Source organism: Bos javanicus, chromosome 12 (assembly GCF_032452875.1).
Source record: "Bos javanicus breed banteng chromosome 12, ARS-OSU_banteng_1.0, whole genome shotgun sequence".
In the NCBI taxonomy this organism is placed as follows: domain Eukaryota; kingdom Metazoa; phylum Chordata; class Mammalia; order Artiodactyla; family Bovidae; genus Bos; species Bos javanicus.
This window is the reverse complement of record NC_083879.1, coordinates 11,038,047-11,053,513: the sequence shown is the minus strand read 5'-3', so window position 1 is coordinate 11,053,513 and position 15,467 is coordinate 11,038,047. Positions and strand designations below refer to the sequence as shown.

General features: G+C 52.7%; 1 protein-coding gene across 2 annotated transcripts; it reads right to left on the bottom strand.

Annotated features, from left to right (window-relative positions):
- Positions 1-6,092: 6,092 nt before the first annotated feature.
- On the bottom strand, positions 6,093-11,839 carry PCDH8 (protocadherin 8). Of its 2 annotated transcripts, none has more exons than XM_061434439.1 (3): positions 7,922-11,839; positions 7,526-7,733; positions 6,093-7,064 (listed from the first exon to the last, which is right to left on the bottom strand). In XM_061434439.1, exons 1-3 carry the CDS (start codon positions 10,547-10,549, stop codon positions 6,688-6,690), a joined length of 3,213 nt encoding a protein of 1,070 aa, XP_061290423.1. In that variant the 5' UTR covers positions 10,550-11,839; the 3' UTR covers positions 6,093-6,687. The 2 variants fall into 2 exon arrangements, with proteins under 2 accessions (XP_061290423.1, XP_061290424.1); XM_061434440.1 differs by having other exon boundaries at positions 8,216-11,835.
- Between the last annotated feature and the right edge of the window lie 3,628 nt (positions 11,840-15,467).

Genomic DNA, 15,467 nt, shown 5'->3' with positions numbered 1-15,467 from the left:
CTTGCCAGTTCAGGAGCCTCAGGAGACACAGGTTCAATCCCTGGATCAGGAGGTTTCCCTGGAGTAGGAAATGGCAACCCACTTCAGTATTCTTGTCTGGAAAAGTCCAGTGGACAGAGGAGCCTAGCAGGCTGTATATAGTCCATGAGGTGGCAGAAGAGTCGGACAGGACTGAGCACACACGCATGCCTACATTCCTAGAAGTGACAGGGAGAACATTTGGCAAAACAGACAGACTCAATAAAATGAGAGGCTACTATCACATGTTAGCAGCCTAGTAGCATAGTTAGTAGCATAATGAGCCATCCGATGCTTTCATCAGCTTCACGGTTTGCTGTGTTTGCCTGGAACAAAGTGGAGGTTTGACAGTTCAGGCCATGTCGCTCTGGGTATCAGTGGGGACTAAGACCACATCAAGTCTCTAGAGGTAGGGGGCTCACACACTTCTGGTGCTCACAGATTCCTACGGGGAGGGGTGGCGTTATGTCCCTAGTTGGGGGTCTTTTGCTACCCACTTTACCTGGTGTGGAAACGGGAGCTAGTTGCTTAGGGACTGAGACAGGAAGATGGGGAGGGCCTCGCCTTCAGAAGGAAAGGCGACTTTACACATGGTCAGGCTGGGACAACTTCTGCCTCCTCCGAGCACTCATTTGACTAGCTGGGTGGATAGGATGCTGAATTTCTCGGTCCCTTCTGATGCTGGAGGCATATTTAGCCCAGACCCCCGTGGTGAAGTCTGTTAACTTGTAGATGCAGAGTCTCTTGGCTGTGGAGTATAACCACGACCTTTTGTGCTTGGCTCAGTGAATCATGCTATTCAGCAAGTGCTTTCATTGAATCCTCATTACGTACCAGACAATGTAGCAGGTACTGGGGATGGAGAGATGAAAGATGCAGACAGTACTTGATTTCGTGGGCCGGCGGGGGCTGGGCGGCGGGAGGCAGAGGTGAGGGACAGTTTGCTAAGTGTTGAGGAAGCCCGCAGCTGGTGGCTGGGAGAGGAGCCGGCATGATCTGTGAATAATTCTGATGGATACAAAGAAAGGGCTGGAGAAGAGGGAAAGGGTGGGGTGGGGAGAGAGGAAGAGGAGCTGAAAGTCACTGCAGGCAGTGGGACCAGGGAGCAGGGTGAAACACAAGCAGATTCTTCTGGCCAAAGTGCTGATGGGTGTTGTGGTGAGAGTGGGGGGTGTAGGGGTGGGATGGAGTAGGGGGTGGCCCAGGAACAGACAGCGGCAAGGTCCAGTTTGGGGCCAGAGGCAGGGCCAGAGGACTGGGGGTCTGGGATGCCATGGAGCACCGCAAACTTTATCCAAAAGGCTGTGGGAAGTCAGGAGGGCAGTAATCAGAGGAGTGATGAAAGCAGATTTTAGAAAGGGTCTTCATGACCAGCATGGAGGATGAACAGTGGGAAGCCGATAGTGAATCCAGGGTGAGCAGGTTGGAGACTCACGCTGCAACCCGGGAGAGAAGCGACAAGAGTGTGACTAAGGTGGTGTGCCTTCACTTTGGACCAGAAAGAGTTTTTTAAAAATCTCAACTCCTCCTAATAGTAGCTGTGTGATCTATGACGAGTTACCGCACTCCTTCAAATCTCACTTTCCCCATACGTAAGATGGTGACGTAGTTGCTAAGTTGTGTCTGACTTGTGATCCCATGACTATGGCCCTCCAGGCTCCTCTGTACATGGGAATTCCCAGGCAAGAATACTTCTGTAAAGAGCTTGGTGCAGTGCGTAAAACACAGTGATCACTAAAAACTGGAGTCCTTACTCTTATTCTTTTGCATCCATCCTGATCTGGATAGTCCCCCTAAAAGCAGGCACTGAAATGGAAACTTGAGTGCAGGAAGTTTGCTTGGGAGCTGATCCCAGGAAGCACAAGTGACTGAGTGGGGAAAATGAGACAGGCGGTGAGAAAGTTCACTGACCGAGGAGGTTGCTGCTGTAGGCAACCTGAGTTTGGATTCTCTTGCGACTCTCAGGGAAACTGTACAGAACACAGCTCAGAGTTGTCCTTGTAAGGGGTGGGAAAGCCAGGGTATTTATCCCCCAATGCCTGTCCCTGATGAGCTGAGGGTTGCCTATATAGGTCTTAAATCCCTGGTGCTTCCAGACTTCTCTGTACACAGTTTGAATAAACTTCTGTGGGCCCAAACACTGGTGGGGCCCCAAGCTCTCAGCAAAGTCTCAGGCCACAGAGGCCAATGTCTGGATGGAGACTCATATGGCAAGCAGAAGTGGAGTGAACACAGAGGGCTGCGGCGGGGATGTAAGCAGGGCCTTCTACCTGCTGCAGTGGAGTGAAGGAACAATTCAACAATAGTTGGGAAAGGGAATCAATGAATCTTGGTGAGCAGAAGTAAGAAATTCAGTGGCATCTTAAAATGACTTTAGTGTTTGGTCTAAATACTTAAAACGACTTTAATATTTGGTCTAAATACCAAGTATTTAGCTTGGTCTGAAAAGTGCAGAGTTTAAAACAGTTGCCAGAGGGGTAGTTTTTGGTGGCTGAGAAGGGAGAATGATTTTGATTTGGACATGTTGAGTCTGAGGTGTCTTGAGATCTAGCCAAGTGTCATACTGGATTGGCAAATGGAATTTTCCTAATTCCCCATTAAACTATGCAGGCTTCACTTTGATGTGTTGAAATTTCTGAAACAAGTTTTGTGGGAGCAAACCTCGCACTCTGATGATGAGTGAAGATTTCCCCCACCCTCGCCACAGAAGCACATTTAATCTGGTGGCTTAAGTGATGGCTTTTAAACCAGCCCGTTGTCTCTTTCTGCCTGCTGTTCTCTTATTAGGTGACTTTGAACCTGTTGGCGAATTCCACTGCAGATTATTTCCCTCTGAAGAAATGAAATGATAAATACTCTCTTGAGTTCTTGCATAGCCGTTGAAAACTAGACAGCATTTTCAAAGCCGGAATTGTCACAAAGCACAGTGCCTCATCAAGTACTATATTACTTTGCTTCAGTTTGCCTTCAAAACTTACAGTGTTCCAATTATCCTGTGGTTACTAAATCCAGGACTAAAGCGAATATGCTTATTTTCTAAAGTAGAAGTTTTAGATGATAAAAGCTTGTATTTGCCAAGTGAGATAAACCAGATATTTAGCTAATATCTGATTTTATATACACGTGTATTTCTTTCTCTCCATGTCCATGTATATTTGTATCTGGAGACATGCATCCTGTTTTCGCTCTATTTCAGAATGTATTTTTCAATAGATGTGGAAACCACTTACATTTTAATTTTCTGAAGTGGTTTCTTTGATGGATATTTTATTATAGGAAGCGTAGCACATCCAAGTCAATGGGGCCAGACATAAAAAGTGCAATAGGTAAAGTCTGGCTCTAGTTCTCTTTCAAGGTGACCTCCCACGTCCCCAAGTGCCTTCCAGGTCCCAATGTTCACTGTGAAGGTGCTCCAGGGTTGTACGCCTCCGCCTCCAAAGGCAGATTTGTGGAACCATCACAAACACCGAGGGCTTGTGAGTTTTCTGTGATGTTCACTTTAGCCATACTTGCTTGTAGACTGTTGCTTGTAAAGCCGTACTTGCTTTAGCCATACTTGCATATCAGGCTCTGGTCTCCATAGTGAAAGCGGAAGAGACAAAGATTCCAAACCCATCTCTGAACAAGGCCAAGCATCCTGAATCTGTTTTCTCTTTCTGAGTGGATGGATGTATGTGTTAGCCGCTCAGTCCTGTTTGACTCTTTGTGACCCCGTGGACCATAGACTGTCAGGCTAGTCTGTCCATGGGATTCTCCAGGCTAGAAGCCTGGAGTAGGTAGCCAATCACTTTTCCAGGGGATCTTCCTGACCCAGGGATGGAACCTAGGTCTCCTGCATTGCAGATAGGGCTGCACTGATAGTTATACTAGAGACTGGCTCCAGAGGAAGGCAAGGAAAGACGAAGGCAGGATGTTTCACTATAGGCCAGACATGGTCGTATGTGTTCTGCATGTATATTATCTCATTTAACTTAATAAAGCAATATATTTCCTCAAACATATGCTTGAGAATCAGCATTTCTCAAGAAAAAACAGAGAGCTTCTTTCCTCTAGCTCCTGTTTCTCTGAAAGTTCCTTTGGTGACTCTTAGATGAGTACCCTTATACCCTTCTCTCTCTTTCTTTTTGTTTTTCATTTAGACAATTTTAAGGGCTGAATTTCGTTTTAATTTTTTTTTTTTAAGTTCCAAGCAACATCAGGTCTTGTAATGGTCATTCCTCTAGGGAAAGATAGGACAGTAAAGTCAAAGAGATTTTGAAAACGAAATCTGGGGGGCAGGGAAACAAGTTTGCAGAGCACAAAATAAGATAACAAAATAAGATGACAATGACACTATTTTGCTTTTGAAGGAGAAGAGCTGGCAAATGCATTCAGAGATTGGATGCTTTTAGGCTGCTAATGAGAGAATATTCATTTTTTTGCTCTGCATTTGAAGAGACTGGCTAAAGAAGAAAGCTTTGGATGTTGGAATGGGAGGTCTAGCTGGGGTCTGGTCACATCCAGCATTTTGTTCCAGGAGCTGAGGTCTGTCTGGGCTGTTTGAGCTCATCAGGTGCATTTTCAGCTCAACTGCCAGCAGAAACCACTGAACTCTGCACAGGCCATAGGGAGTGAGGCGCTTGTGAGCACCCACCCTGCTGTTCAGCTTGGAGCCACCACTGGTTTCAATTATGACTTCAACAGGCAGCTTTGAGGGCTCCACTATTCATTACAGCGCCTCACTCTCTATTATTAGTAATAAAGGAACACAGACACTTCACAAATATAAAGTGCTAAACAATCATCAGGCAGTAAAGGCAATGCATTGGGACTGTTCTACTTAACTCTTTGTTTCTTTCAAGTTAAAAAGAAAAAAAAATTCATTATTTCATTTTATTTTCTTGCCTTGAATAATCTTGGTTAAATCTTATCCTGGCCACTTACTAGCTTTGTGACTTTTGGATGTTTTACCTAAATTGTGTCCCTGATTCCTTATTTGTAAATAATGATAGTTCCCATCTTATGGGGGATGTTTGAGGATTAAATGAGATAATTCATGCAGAGTATCTTTGTAAGGAGCGCCACTCATATAACAGAGAAGGCAATGGCACCCCACTACAGTATTCTTGCCTGGAAAATCCCATGGACGGAGGAGCCTGGTGGGCTGCTAAAGAGTCAGACACGACTGAGCGACTTCACTTTCACTTTTCACTTTCATGCATTGGGGAAGGAGATGGCAACCCACTCTAGTGTTCTTGCCTGGAGAATCCCAGGGACAGGGGAGCCTGGTGGACTGCCATTTTTGGGGTCACACAGAGTCAGACACGACTGAAGAGACTTAGCAGCAGCAGCCACTCGTATAAAAGCTCATTCGGGAAATGTTAGCCCTCATTACTAATTTCTAATAAAATGAATGCACAAAGTATAAGATAGGTGTAAGTCTTTAGTGTGTGTGTGTGTTTAAAAACCTTCATTACATACATTTTCAAACACAAATACACAAATAGTTTAGTATAAGTTTCTCCCCTCACACATACATAAACCCAAGCTAGCACTGACTATGACCAATATGTTTTCCATTTTATTTCACGTAGCCTTGTGCTTTCTTCTAGAATATTTTAAAACACATCCCAAGCATCATTTCACCCATAAGTTTGAGTTTCTTTTTGATATTAAAATCCTTAATATTTAAGCTAAGAGCTTCTTGGGACTCTCTCATCTTAATCTTAAACCCCAGTTCTTAGAAGCTACAGCAGTTAGTAAAAGCTTTACAGAGGTTTGTTTAATTAGTGAAAGAACAGTCCAAACTCAGTTTTCCTCCACTTTTTAGTAGATGCTCCATAAACATTTGTTGAGTAAATAAATGAGGGCAGGAATTTTATAGCATGCCTGATGTATATGGAAAGGCATTTGTTTTACAAAAGCAATCAATATACTTGACTGAGATGCCAATACTTGAAATCCCACAGGTTTAATGTTGCTGTGAACACTAATAATGCCCAAATAATTAGCACTTGAAAAAAAGTTTAATTCTGCTACTCAGATTATTTGTGAAAGCCTGACTGTAGGCAACTGTAGGAAAAGCAATTAGCAGATTCTTCAAACACATGACAAATCCTTTATTACTGTGCTTATAAGTGACACGGTTTACAGAAAACCAAATGTAATTAAATAACAATTGAACTTGAAATCTACCACAGACTCAAGATATACAAGTTATACTTGGCCAGGCAAAACTTCTCAAACACAAGGTTGTTTCAGGTGAAAGATAAATTTCCATTAAGTAATCCCAACATATTTTTTTTTTTTTTTGTCTAACAGACAGTTCCTTTGGCAATAACTTCCACTTTAGCTTTTATTATATAAAAATATAACAAAATTTCATTATATACAAACATTACATTACACCATGTACAGGTTAAAAACACTAAGAAAATGGCAAGCCGCAAGGGAAATGAAAGTCAATAGCATGATAAGAAAAAATTAAATACTGCACACATTTCATAAAAATTACATTAACTACATTTTTGTTTGCAAATACCAAACAGTACCAATGTGATTGGAAATAGCTTCCAACAACTTCATTTTAAGGCACATCTTGCATATTTCTATATACAACACTGAAACCGGTCAATAACTTAGGACATCTCTGGAGTGACCTGTGTATGAGTGACAACATGCAGCATGGGTTTACACATTTTCATTGGCTTCCTTCTTTGGGGACAGGTACCTGCCAGGGGGGGACGGATACAAGGGCACCCCGATCTCCTGCAAGTCTGGGAGCCTCCCTGGCCGAGGCGGGGATAGCAGAGTGGCTGTCCTGTCATAGTCTCTGTGCAGCACCTTCTCGTAGACGCTCTGCAGCCCCACGGTCTTGGGCAGCTGGGCCTGGTAGTAACTGTCTCTGCGCAGAGGATCCCGGGGCAGGGACGTGCTCTTACAGAAGGTTGACATCTGGGCTGGGGGGTGAGTCGAGGCGTGTGTGCTGGGCCCTCCAGCGCAGGAGGGGCTCCAGCAGCGGTCAGAGTGGCCCAGGATCTTACACTCCGCGGTGCAGGCCCACAAGCCTAACAGAAAAGAGAAACACAAGGGAGAAACACAAGCACGATGGTTACTGAGGTTACAGGAACAGTCAGGGGCAGGGCGGCTGAGAAGGGAAGCGTGTAAGAAAATAAACGCCCTGGTTCTAGATCTGAAATGAGCCCTGTTTCCTGTAAGGCCACCTTAATACGAACCTACCTACGCTTTAGGGAAGCAATAAATAAATAAATAAAAGAATCCCCCTTCTCAGCTAATAACCTAATAGGATGAGGGGTTTATTTAGGCGGTGGCGCTGTCTCAACGTGGCATTTTGGTATTCGCCGTTTGAGGCAGGCTGGAGACCGGAACTCAAGGACAGAAAAATGCGGGGACGGGGGATCGGGGGTCTGGGAACCGAAATGCAGAAGAGAGACCCCGGCGAAAAGCAAGGGTGGGGCGGGGCGGGGGGAGGGGGGCACTGAACCCGGCGTGAAGGAGGAGCCCTCACCGCTCTGCATGTGGTTGATGAGGTCCTTCTTCAGAGCGTCCCCGCTGATGTCGGAATCGCTGTCGTTGAAATCACTGTCCCCTTTGCCGCTGTCTTTGCCGCTGAACTTCTCCGCTTCCCGGCCGGAGATGGTGTTGAAGGAATGTCCCTTCCAGACAGCCACAGGGGGCGCCGGCTCCTTGCCGAAGCCGGGGGAGGCGCCGTAGGGCTGCAGCCAGGGATGCCGACAGCAAGCACGGGTGAGGGTTGGACAGAAAACAAAACAAAACAAAACAAAAAACACAAGTGCGACAGGTTAGGCGTCTCCCGCGCACGCACCCCCAGGCCCCTCCAGTCCCTTCCCCCAGCCTGTCCGCGGAGCACCGAGCGCGGCGCCCGGCCGAAGGAAGGCCTCACCTCGGCGTGCGCGCCGCGGAGCCGCTGCTGCCCCTCGAAGTGACAGGCGCTTTCCCCGGTGGCACCGCCGCCCTCCGAGCCCGGCACTTCGGCCGCGGCGGCGACCGCGGGCGGGGGCGCGTCGGCCGCGGGGCTGCCAAAGGGCGCTTTGCCGCTGCCAGGGAAGGTGAGCACGTCGAACATGTTGGGCCTGGGCCCGGCTCCCCGGGCGGCCTCCTCCGGGGAGCCGGGAGCCGAGGCTACGCCGCCCGCCGCCCCGGGCCGCTCTTCCCGGCGGGGCCCCCCTTTGCGCACCTCCTTCTTGCGGCGGTTGCAGGTGGTGGCGATGGCGATGATGGCGGCCAGCAGCAGCGTGCAGCTCCCGGCCAGCACGATGATGATGATCAGCGGCGTGTCCCACTGCAGCGCCGGCCCCGACGTCGCGAGCCGCGAGCCGGGCGGGCGAGAGCGCTCCGGGTTCCCCGCGCCTGCCGGCGACGCCAGCCCGCGTCCGCCGCCCGCCGTCACCACGAAGCTGACGGTGGCGGTGGTGGAGAGCGGGGGGCGGCCGCCGTCGGATATGACTAGCAGCGCCCGGAAGACTCGGCCGGGCGGCTCCTGCGAGAGGTCGCCGGTGAGCACGATCTCCCCGGTGCGGCGGCCGATGGCGAAGGCTTCTCGCGGCTCCTGCTGCAGCAGGTCGAAGGCCAGCTCCCCGTTGGCACCCTCGTCTGCGTCCCGGGCCTGCACGCGCGCCACCGCCGTGTCCTTCGCTGTGCGCCCGGGGACCGCCACTTCCAGGGAACCGTTGGCGGGCGCCGGGTGCACCAGGATCGGGGCGTGGTCGTTCTGGTCCAGCACCCGCACTTGCACCAGGGCACTGCTGGAGAGCTGAGGGGAGCCCCCGTCGCTCGCCTGGATGCGCACGTCGAGCTGGCGAAGCGTCTCGTAGTCGAAGCTGCGCAGCGCGTAGATGGCCCCTGTCGCTGGGTCCACGGAGACGTAGGTGGACACGGCGCCCCCAGCCCGGCCCACCTCGGCCTCCAGCAGCCGGTAGGTGACCTGGCCGTTGCGGCCCAGGTCCGGGTCCCTGGCGGCCACCGTGGCCAAGTAGGCCCCCGGCGGGTTGTTCTCGCGCACTGACACCTCATAGACTGGCCGTGTGAAGAGCGGCGCGTTGTCGTTCTCGTCGCCCACGCGCACCGTGTAGGGCCGCACTGTGCGCAGCGGGGGCGCGCCGCGGTCCTCGGCCACCAGCGTCAGGTTGTACTCGGAGATGCGCTCGCGGTCCAGGGACGCCGCGGTCACCACCAGGTAGCTGCCCGCGTAGGCAGGCTGCAGCCGGAAGTGCTCGTGCCCGTAGAGGGCGCAACGCACCTGCCCATTGGCGCCCGAGTCCCTGTCCGAGGTGCTGACCAGCGCCACCAGACTCTCGCGAGCCGCCCCCTCCGGCACCAGCGAGACGGCGCCCGCCTCCGGTGTCCCAGGCCCGGTCGACGAGGTGGCCTCCGCTCCCCCAAGGGCGGCGGCGGCGGCGGGGAAGGGCGAGGCAGCAGGCGCGCCCGGGGCGGCCAGCGGGGTGATGGAGATGTCCGGAGCGTTGTCATTGACGTCGCGGAGGCGCACGATGACCTTGCAGGTGGCGGCGCGGGGCCCGGGGCCGCGGTCCTGCGCCCGCACGTCCAGTTCGTAAGTGTCCTGGCGCTCGTAGTCCACGGGCCCCGCCAGGGTGAGGCGGCCGGAGCGCGGGTCCAGGCGGAAGAGGCGGCGCGCCTCGGGCGGGGTGCGGGCCCCGAAGGCGAACACCACGTCGCCGTTGGGGCCCTCGTCGGGGTCCGCCGCGTCCAGGTCTAGCAGGAGCGAGCCCACGGGCGCGTCCTCAGCCAGCTCCACTTCCGCCACGGCACCCTGCGGGAAGGCCGGGCTGTGGTCGTTGGCGTCCAGCACGCGCACGCTGAGGGCTGCCGTGGCGGAGCGCGGCGGGCGGCCGCCGTCCTGGGCCACCAGCCCCAGGCTGTAGGTGGCCTGGCTCTCGCGGTCCAGCTCCTGCAGCAGCACCAAGTCGGCGCACTGGGCACCGTCCGCGCGCGTCTGCAGCTCCACGCGGAAGGGGCTGTGGGGCTCTGCCAGGCGCACGCTTTGCAGCCCATTGGCGCCCACGTCCTCGTCCACGGGCACCTCCAGGGGGATGCGCGTGCCCACAGCCGCGCCCTCGGACACCTCCACGGGAATCTGGGCCCGGGGGAAGCGCGGAGCATGGTCGTTGATGTCCCTCACCGACACCTCCACGTGCACCAGCCGGAACTGCTCCTGGGAGAAGCTGACCACGTCGAAGGCCAGCACGCACTGAGGGGCCTGGCCGCACAGCCGCTCTCGGTCCAGGCCCGCGTCCCCGACGGTCAGCTGCCCGTCGCCCTCACGCACTCGGATCAGCGAGCTGTTGAACTGCTTCATCAGGCGGAAGCTTGTGTCTCCGGACACTTTCATATGCAGGTCTTCGGCCAGGGTCCCGATGACCGTGCCGGGGGCATCCTCCTCGAAGGTGCTGTATCTCACAGTCTTGCTCTGGGCCACCGAGAGCACCCAGCAGAGGCTGAAGAGCTGCAAGGGGAAAAGGCAGGGGCTGCCCCCGCGCCTGGCTGGACTCATGCCGCCAGCCCCAAGCGCTATTCCAAAACGCTGAGCGAGCGATTTCCTCTGTGGTTTGCAGGTCCGGGCGTGAGTCCCAGGCTCCCGAGTGCACGCTTTTTTTGCGAGCCGTGTGCAGGAGAAGTCTGCAGGCTGCAGCTCAGAGGCTCCGGCGGGCTCGGAGGACGCGTGGATCCCGCCCACACTCAGCACCTTCCCCTTCCCTCTTCGGGCTGGAGCTGCGCGGCTGTGAGCCGCCTCCGTTTTTATAGCCGCCGAAATGCAAATCACCCGAGCTGGGCAGCCAATGGCGGCCTGGCTCTAGCGCCGCCGCTACGCCAGCCCCTGACGATCCCTTTACCGTGGAGGGGCTTAGAGGGGAAAACAAGAAAGGGAAAATAGAGAATCTTTTCCTTTGTTTCTTTAACTCCTTTGGCTTTTTTCATCTCCTGTCAGCGCTCTGCGTGCAGAGGAGTTGGCACAGGTCGCCGGCGTTACAGGAGCGGATGGTTTTGTTAGTTGTGCCCCTCCTGCACCGGCCGCTTGAACCGACAGCAATCTCACTGGGATTTCGCCCTCGTGGCTTGAGACCCCACACCCACTCTGTATTTTTTTTTCACCCCAGAGGGTTTGAAATCGTTCGCGGCCCCCCCTCTCTCTTCAGACTTGCTCTGCTGGCTGAGGCTCCGTTCGCCTTCTTTCCCAACTTCCCACGGCGCTCGGAAATAGCCTCTAGATTGAGGAGCTCGAAGAATAAGGGGAAATTGATTTTATTCAAATTTGTGTACGCAATTGTGTTTTGCTCGTGTGAGCCCCGGTGATCGGAGCTGCCCCTTCCTTTTCAGAGAAGAGCTCTGAGACGTGTTAGTATGCATGTCACTGTCCAAATGGCTTTCTTAAGCCCTGGGCGCTAGCAGGCAAGGAAAAAAAAAAAAAAAAGTTCCAAATAGGATTTAGCATAAGCTTCAGGAGATTTGGAAAGGTTTCAAAGATCAGACTGTATCAAAGGCTTATGAAGCCCTCGTTAGTAGTGGAAATAGAATGGCGTGGCAGGCGATCCCATTGGAGGCCCCAATGTCTGTATTATTTAACTGTGACAAGCTAAGGGGAGAGAAAGTTGAACAGTTTCCACAGCGGAGTTGGGCTAACTTGAATATAATGAGCAAACGCCACATGTATCCATTATGTTCCTCTATTCATCCCCAATCACTGCCATAACTCTCCTGCTAAACGGTGATGGGCGCTGAATTCCACACAATACCCAGCTCGTATTAAAGAGCATTTAGAGAACTCTCCCTCCTGATGCCTTGTTCCGCCTATTTAGAGGATTTTCTTTCTGTTCTAATAGGGCCACTCTGGGAAGCAATACTCATCCCGTTCCAGAAGAACAAAATCACAGCAGGACGCTGAAACCTGGCACAAACCTGGGGGAAACTTAACCATCTGCCTGTGAAAGTGTGGAGCTTTGGCTTTGCCAGCTCTGGGCTGGGCGGTCCCCCCCCTCCCCCCGCCCCCCGCCTGGCCCCAGGCGTACGCTGCACCCGCAGGTATCCCCCCACCCTCAGCACCCCCGAAGATCTGCGAGATGGGCCTTCAGTCACCCACAAGACAGATTCTTACTGATGCTTACTGAAGAGATATATTGAGCAGGGTGTGCAAATACACACGAAGGACAAGAGGTTAAAAACAAAAGTCACCCACAGGGAGTTTTCTTTCTCTATTTTTTCCAAGGCGAAAGACTTGATAAGCAGACTGGAGTTTGTAAACGTTCTTCTGAATCCTGATTATAGTCCTGCTGACATCCTATCTGTGTTTTCCTTCCCCCTAAACCCGAGGGGATGTATCTGGGGTCTTTTCAGAAGAGATACAGGAGTCTTCCCAGAGCAGGGAGACCGAGGAGCTCGGTGGGCAGTGAGGGTGACGGGGGCGGGGCTCTGGAGTTGCCAGATAGCAAAAAAATGCAGCCCCCAGCCTCGTAAAAGCTCTTGAGACTTAGGTGAGGGTGCCCTGTGCGCTGGACCGTGCAGAGCGATCGTGCCTCTCGATTCCCTTCCCCAGCTGCCCCGTTCTGCTGGCCTAGGAACGCCAAAAGCGAAGAGGTTTTAGCATGCATCGGCGACGCAGCCGTGCAGGGAAGCGGAAAGCGCGACGCCCCCTACCGGAGCCCGATTTCCAGCTTTCTCTTGCATTTTTCCCCTTTCCACTGCCAGTTGGTAGCTTGCTCGCGCTCTCTCTCTCTGCTCCGGCCCTGGAGAGATTTCTCGGAGAGGATGCACACTAAAACCCCTTCCCGGCTTCTCCCCGAGCCCGCAGGGCTCCCACCCCGGCCTGCGAGCCTGCTGGTGACCTCTGGCACTCCCGGGATCTCGCGCTTGCTCCTCGCCCCCTTCCCGGCCGGCACGGACGCCAAGCGAGCAGATTCAGAACTCGGCGGCAGGACAGCGGCCTCTCCCCGCGTAACCCGGAGAGTTCCGATCCGCCCCGGGCTGCTGCGGGGCGGCAGAGCCAGGAACAGGGGGAGGGGGGTGGGGGGGTGGCGGATGGAGAGGCATTGGGGCCCGAGTCGTGGAGAAAAGATCTCTCCAGCGGTTCCCGTGAGTAGACACTTGCCCAGAGCCCGGCCGCCAGTGGCTGGGAGCCGCACCCCACGCCCGCGCCCCCCTTAGCCCCCAGCACCTCTCGGTACAGGGCTGAACTGCGGGAACCCAGGGCTCGCTGTTTAAATTTGGGTCTGGGGCTTGGCTGGAGAATGGGAACTCCCCAATATTTTTAGTCAAAGCGCTTGCACGTCATCATGTTCCTTCTGAAGACTGAAATAAACAAGGGCGTGCAGGTGGTGGGGTCGGGGACGAGGGAGAAGAAGGAAAAGCCAAGGGGTGGGAGGAGGGGTATGGAGACGATAGGAGCCAAAAGCATCTCATCCGCCGCCGGTTTCTTCGCGGCTCGGAAGGGGTCTCGATCGCCGCAACACCTGGGAGAGCGGAGCCGGGAGTCGGGAGCCCGGGAGCAGGGCGGCGAGCAGCTGCCGCGGCGGGCGCGCGGAGGCCTTTCCGAGCCGGCCGTGGGGGTGTGAAGGCACGCGAGCAGAATGAGACCCTCCGCCTGCAGCCTCCAGATTATGGAAATACGATTTAAAACAGCGCATCAGCGCCTACCGCACCTCCCCCGGGAAGCAAAATGTCCTGGGAGGTGGGGCTGGAGGCGGAGGCGGAGGGGCGGCCGCTCGCCCTCCCCGGGCGCCGACCGGCCCACAAAGCCTCTCCAATCCGCTTGTTTTCATACCAAAGGCCCGGACTGGCTGAAAGGAGCCCCTGCTTTTAGCAATTTAGCCGGCAACTGTCTCTTGCAATCCTGAGAACAAACGCGACCCCACAATGGCCGGCGTTTTCTCGACATGCAAATATTGCGGGCCCCGCCGAGCTGCGCCCCCGGGACCCAGCCTAATGCCCGCTTTGTGAAACTCGCGTGCAGACCCCGAGATTGACACGGGCGTCACGTGACGGATTAAGGCTCCAGGAAAGTTTTCAAAGCCGCGACAATAGGGGGTGCAGCCAGATCTGATATCTCCTACAGTTTAGCGGGAAGGAAAATCGGGATATACTCTCATACGTAATAGGATTATCTTTTCCCTTTCAAATTCTATACAGCATGTAATTTATTTTTAATTAGGATTATATCTACCAGGAAAAGAACTTTGCAGGAAAGTGTAATTCTAAGGATGGATGGAGACAGGGGTTATTTTTTAACCTTTTAACTTAAAAAGAAAAAAGCCAGAGCCCACCGTTTCTTTTTCCAACAGGCTCACTCTATCAGATAAAGCTTCTAGGGAAGTTGGCAGAAAGTGTTTGTCCAAACAGAGAACAGAGGCAGCTCTTCAGAGGCATCCAATTCATTCTTGTAACTAAAGCACACTTTGTAGACACCTCTTAGAATTACTCAGTCGCTGGGTTTTACTGGGGTTTGCTTTCTAGAAATGCAACCAGCTCTTTCCTTCGACTGCTTACTTTGTATTTTAAAGAAAGCTTCCCCCCACCCCCCGACATTTGTTGGTCTGTCAAAACTGGCATAGTGAATTTCAATATTTATACCAAACCGCAGAGCAACACACTCCACAGACCTGGTTGAAACTTAGCAGTCAGATAATGAGACAGTGTGGGGGTGAAGGTAAGTGGTGTTTAAACTTTGATTTTGGATTGATCCCAGCGTCAGATGCTCACAAACCCTAGACCATTCCCAGGTCCTGGGCCACCCATCCTTTTGTGTGTTCTCTGTGTTAGGATACTCTGGGATACCCACTTAACCTGAAAAGAAACAAAACATGGCTGCTGACTGCAGGCTCTGCAATCATCCTGCTTAGGTTTGAATATGAATATTACTATTGATTTGCTGTGTGGCTCTGGGCAAGTTAGTTGATCTTTCTGTATCTTACTTGCCTCATCTGCAAAATGGGGATAATAACAGTATCTTGTAAGACTGTCTCGGGGCTTCCCTGGTGGCTCAGAGGATAAACCATCTGCCTGCAATGCAGGAGACCAGGGTTCGATCCCTGGGTTGGGAAGATCCCCTGGAGAAGGAAATGGCAACCCACTCTAGTATTCTTGCCTGGAGAATCGCATGGACAGAGGAGCCTGGTGGGCTACAGTCCACGGGGTGGCAAAGAATCGGACACGACTGAGCGACTTCACTTTCACTTTCAAGATTGTCTTAAGGACTATATAAGATAATATCGTATCAGGTGCTTAGGAAACCCTGATGATGTTAGTTATTATCTCTTTTTAAAGCAAAAGGGAAGAAAAATCATAGGCCATATAATCTTAAGTCTTTTATAGGTGAAGGATTTGTTCAGAAAATAGAGAAAAATAAAACCTCCCCCATTTCCTATTTACATTGCCTTGGTTTCTTGTCCCCGACCCCGGACCCCTTTCTGGAACTAATAGTA